A 4,460-nucleotide genomic window follows, 5' to 3' on the forward strand; every position below is an offset into this window, starting at 1 on the left:
GCATTGGGGGCATTTATTTGACCTTGGAAAATGTTTTAAAACCCACATTTAATGCTTAACGTTTAGACAATTATTTTTCATATATCGAATAAATACTGGTTATTGACACGTTTCTACTATTACATGGGAGACTTTTAAAATTCGAGATACCGTGACCCGGAAATACTTTTTTTGTTTTGCTTTTTTTTTTATTTTTTTTTTAGTTTGCACAAATCTTTATTTAATTTGCTGTAAATAACAGTAACATGCAAAACATAAACATAACATAACAGCCAGAGGGAATCCAAAGAAATTAGAGAAAAATAAAAAAAACTATTATATCAAATCAAATACAGACATATATCGAATACATTTTTTTGACATATTGTTTTGTATACGTTTTAAAGATTCTACGTACTGTTCCAAATCAGATAAAAAAATTAAGAAAAGGGGCTTTTTCTTCATAAATTTTGATTTGTGGATGAAAGATTTTCCTAATAAAATAAAGAGATTTATGACATACTCACGTTCAATTGTGGAATCAGTGTAGTAAAATAATATGTCAAACTTAGTAATATCAATGGTTGTATGCAATTTGCGGCTAAGATATAGTTTTACATCAGTCCAAAACACTTCACTAAATAAACAATTACAGAATAAGTGTTCAATAGAATCAGTTTCTAGTTCACAAAAACTGCATTCACTGGTAACGTCAAATATATATTTAGAAATCAAGCTATTACACGGATAGCATCTATGGATTATCTTAAAGGAGATCTCCTTTACTTTATTGGTCACCATAAATCTGTGTGGAGTGAGCCAAGCACGGCGCCAGTTTACATCAAACGATGAAGCCCAACAAAATATCGCAGAGGGAATAGACTTCCTGTAGAAAATATCCCTTATTTTTGTTTTGCTATGAGACGCTGATTTTTGTTTTTTTGTTAGGTAGCAGATTCCTTCCTTGAATAATTTGGAGTTTCGCCTTGCTAATGTTTTTATAATGCCAAAACAATTATTAGGCGCCGATATAGGCACCATTTGGTTCAGCGCAAGCAACTGGATATCAGCTTTGTGGCTTTTTATTTTACTGTAACGTTAGCTAGGAAGATTAATTAATTCATTGTGACAAGCAGCATGGCGTCCGGAGGCGGTTCAACAACTGTCGGAGATATTGAGGAGGACGCGTCTCAGTTACTTTTCCCCAAAGGTTCGTATCCCGCTTATTTATGATAACTAGACTGAATATTACGATTCACTGAAGGTATTTAGCTAGCTAATTATATCCCACATTAAAACACACCTGTGTTCTGCATAGAGTTCGAAAACGCGGAGACACTTCTAAACTCCGAGGTACACATGCTTCTGGAGCATCGCAAGCAGCAGAACGAGAGTGCAGAGGACGAACAAGAGCTATCGGAGGTCTTCATGAAAACTCTGAATTATACTGCACGTTTCAGCCGGTTCAAAAACAGAGAAACTATAGCCAGTGTCCGCAGGTCAGAGTAGCTGTTGTCACTATCACAACCAAAAACCAACGTCAATACCGTATAAAATACAATATATATTTATATGGTGGTAACTTTTCGTGATGACTGAAATTGTTGCCCTGTATCCTATAGCTTGCTCTTACAGAAGAAGCTGCATAAATTTGAGCTGGCCAGTTTGGCCAACCTGTGTCCAGAAGCAGCGGAGGAGGCCAAAGCCCTCATCCCTAGGTAGGACCTGCTGTTACTGCCTCCTCACATATCACCATACTCAGTCCTCTAACCCAGACTCTAAATCTTGTATCTATTTGGGTAGCAGTCGTCTCTTGACCATGAAATCAGGCGTAAATGTTTGGTATAAATTTAGTGACAATAGTTGTGCTGTTGTGTACTGAAGCCTGTTTGTTCTGTCTAAAGTCTGGAGGGGCGGTTTGAGGATGAGGAGCTGCAGCAGATCCTTGATGACATCCAGACCAAGAGAAGTTTCCAGTACTGAAGACAGTTCCTCCTCTGGCCTGTTCTAACCTAAACCCATCGTTATGCCAGAAAATACTGGGCTCTGCTACCCACCCAGAAGGACACTGTGCATCCTAAATGACACCCTTTATAGTGAATAGGGTGCAGTTTGGGATGCAATCGGACTCTGACAGTTCTTCCCAGGATGGGTACCTCCAAATTGGACTTGGGGGGTGTATCGACAGCCGAGGGGTGCATCAGGCACCGCAGATCCGTACATTCATTGCAGAGATGATACAGCTCCATTTAGAAGACCATACCAAGCTAGGATGAATACATACATTACTAAATGTAAATACTTTATAAATAAACATTTATTTTTTTATAACAGTTGGTTTTATTTTCTCATATACATCTGACAAATCCCAAATAGCACTTTTCAGTTTAGGCCCTTGTCAAAAGTAGTGCACTACATAAGGAATGGGGTGCCATTTGGGACACATTCCATCAGCCATTCACACAGTAAATAGCCTCCTGTCCATCCAGAGCCTCAGGCAGCACACCACAGGAGGTAGCAGCCATCCTCACAGTATTCTTCCCATAAAGCCTCCTCTCATACTCCATCAGCTGCCTCCAGAAACCAGCATTGGGTCGGATATGAGGTCTGTACTTCAGGACCCACTCATGGGCCTGGCGCAGTGATACCCCCTCATACCTCATCAGGTAAGCCATGATCAGGGTAGGAGAACGGCTCCGGCCTGCAGTGCAGTGGACCAGCGTACTACCTGAGTGGTTGTTATGGATACGTTCTGCAACAGCATCGAAGTAGCAGGCCAGGGGGGCATGAGGCTGGTCCAGTACAGGTACCTGGAAACACTCCACCCCCTCATACTGAGGATAGGGGTGCTCTGCTGTGGCGTTGACTATCAGAGTTATGTTCCTACTGTAGAGACCGGTGGGCTTGAAGACTGTGTCCACACCACCCAGATACAAAGACTGGGTGATCTGGGAGAATGACATGGGGAATGGACATTGACAGCTGCCCGGCTGTCTCACTACAACAGAGAAACACGATTAAATTGTAAAAAGATGCACAAACGTGAATATCTTTACTTAATTGCGATTTGCCTTAGACTTACCAGAAAAGAAGAGCCGAAGCCAATATCGATTAACCTTAAACTTACTGTGTATTTTTATTTTCTGTTTTACGGCGGCCTGTCGCATAGATTTGACGTAATGATCCACGTTCTGTCACGTGACTGAATTGTCAGAGGTGCATTCAATTCGCTTGAACGTTTGCTACGTTGCGGAACGGTTTATACTGAACGACTCGTTATCCCAAAATGTTCTTCTACGTTCTTGAGCAGACTTTGATGTACGTTTGCTCCCGTGTGGCGAGGTATGGCTTGAAGCAATGAATGACGTATTTGTCGTCGGTCCAAGCAGGGAAGTTTGCAACATATGCCCCTCAGCCCTCGTTTTTAATGGAGTTTGCGAGTGTACAATTATGTTCACTTTGGGGCCTGAGACGCCCCATAATTCAATTTGCGATGATTGTACATCTGCTAACAAAAGTCCACCAAAATGTAAAACCGCAACGTCAGTATGGAGTCAACATACAAGTGTAAGTAAAATCCAATGTAAATAAGTTAGAAATTGTGCTACTAATGCAAACACATGTCTGTAAAAGCAATGATGTTTTTGTTGGGTTAGCTTATGGAAATTATAGAAATAAAACATTTTTATTCTTCAGAAGTTCCAGCTAGGCAGGCTAACGTTAGTTAGCTAATTAATTTGCTAGCTATCATACAGGAGTATATTAATAATTAAATAGTTAACAAGTAGACATGCAATCATAATTGACTGTAGCGCATATAAAGCACCCACCCAGCTACCGGTAGCTGAAAACACAATCGTTGTGGGATGAACGAGGGATGAATTTCCGGGCAAGGGCGGTCCATTTAAAATTCATTCCTCCCTCGCCCTGCAAGTGTAAACTTGTCAAACGTCATCAGAAGTATCCACTTAATTTGAGGGCGGAGGGGACTCCCCTCAGGGTGTTTGGAATGCCGCCGGTGACCATCGACTTGACGAAATGGATGGCGCCCAATGACTGTATATATGCCCACAACCCCTCCCTGTTTTTCAACTGGTTGTTCAGTACAGTACCGTTTCTGTTCAATTGAACGTTCCAGAACATAAAAACATACTGAACACAGACCCATTTTGATTGTTTCTTGGGCTGCATTCCAAACATGTAAAAGACACCCTCTCCCCTCAAATTAAGTGGACACTGATGACATATCATGAGTTGACACTTGCAGAGCAAGGGTGGAATTAATTAAATTAAACGGACCGCCCTTGCATGTTATCAGTCATCATGGAACTACTGGTAGTAGCACAATTTCTAACTTATTTACATTTGTTTTTACTTACACTTGTATGTTGACTTCTCTCCATATTGATTTTGGTTTTAAGTTTTGTCTGACTTTTCTTAGCCAATGTACAATCATTGCAAATTGAATTATGGGGCTTTCA

At 40.7% G+C, this 4,460-nt stretch overlaps 2 protein-coding genes across 3 annotated transcripts; one reads left to right on the top strand and one right to left on the bottom strand.

Annotated features, from left to right (window-relative positions):
* The first annotated feature begins 745 nt into the window (after positions 1–745).
* LOC106612892 (DNA-directed RNA polymerase II subunit RPB4) lies at positions 746–2,312 on the top strand. Its single transcript, XM_014214520.3, has 4 exons — positions 746–1,189; positions 1,298–1,478; positions 1,602–1,697; positions 1,884–2,312. Exons 1-4 carry the CDS (start codon positions 1,117–1,119, stop codon positions 1,960–1,962), a joined length of 429 nt encoding a protein of 142 aa, XP_014069995.1. The 5' UTR covers positions 746–1,116; the 3' UTR covers positions 1,963–2,312.
* Positions 2,279–4,339, bottom strand: dus14 (Dual specificity protein phosphatase 14). 2 transcript variants are annotated; one of them, XM_082955466.1, is made up of 2 exons: positions 3,107–4,339; positions 2,279–2,977 (listed from the first exon to the last, which is right to left on the bottom strand). In XM_082955466.1, exons 1-2 carry the CDS (start codon positions 3,144–3,146, stop codon positions 2,430–2,432), a joined length of 588 nt encoding a protein of 195 aa, XP_082811592.1. In that variant the 5' UTR covers positions 3,147–4,339; the 3' UTR covers positions 2,279–2,429.
* Between the last annotated feature and the right edge of the window lie 121 nt (positions 4,340–4,460).

The sequence above is a fragment of the Salmo salar genome, chromosome 09 (genome assembly GCF_965601325.2).
Source record: "Salmo salar chromosome 09, fSalSal1, whole genome shotgun sequence".
NCBI classification, from domain to species: domain Eukaryota; kingdom Metazoa; phylum Chordata; class Actinopteri; order Salmoniformes; family Salmonidae; genus Salmo; species Salmo salar.

Coding starts and splice junctions, on each gene's coding strand:
- dus14 (XM_082955466.1), bottom strand. CDS start 3,146: ATGCGACAGGCCGCCGTAAAACAGAAAATAAAAATACACA. Junction 2,978..3,106: donor ACAGAAAATAAAAATACACA/GTAAGTTTAAGG, acceptor TCTCTGTTGTAG/TGAGACAGCCGGGCAGCTGT.
- LOC106612892 (XM_014214520.3), top strand. CDS start 1,117: ATGGCGTCCGGAGGCGGTTCAACAACTGTCGGAGATATTGAGGAGGAC. Junction 1,190..1,297: donor TCAGTTACTTTTCCCCAAAG/GTTCGTATCCCG, acceptor TGTTCTGCATAG/AGTTCGAAAACGCGGAGACA. Junction 1,479..1,601: donor ACTATAGCCAGTGTCCGCAG/GTCAGAGTAGCT, acceptor TGTATCCTATAG/CTTGCTCTTACAGAAGAAGC.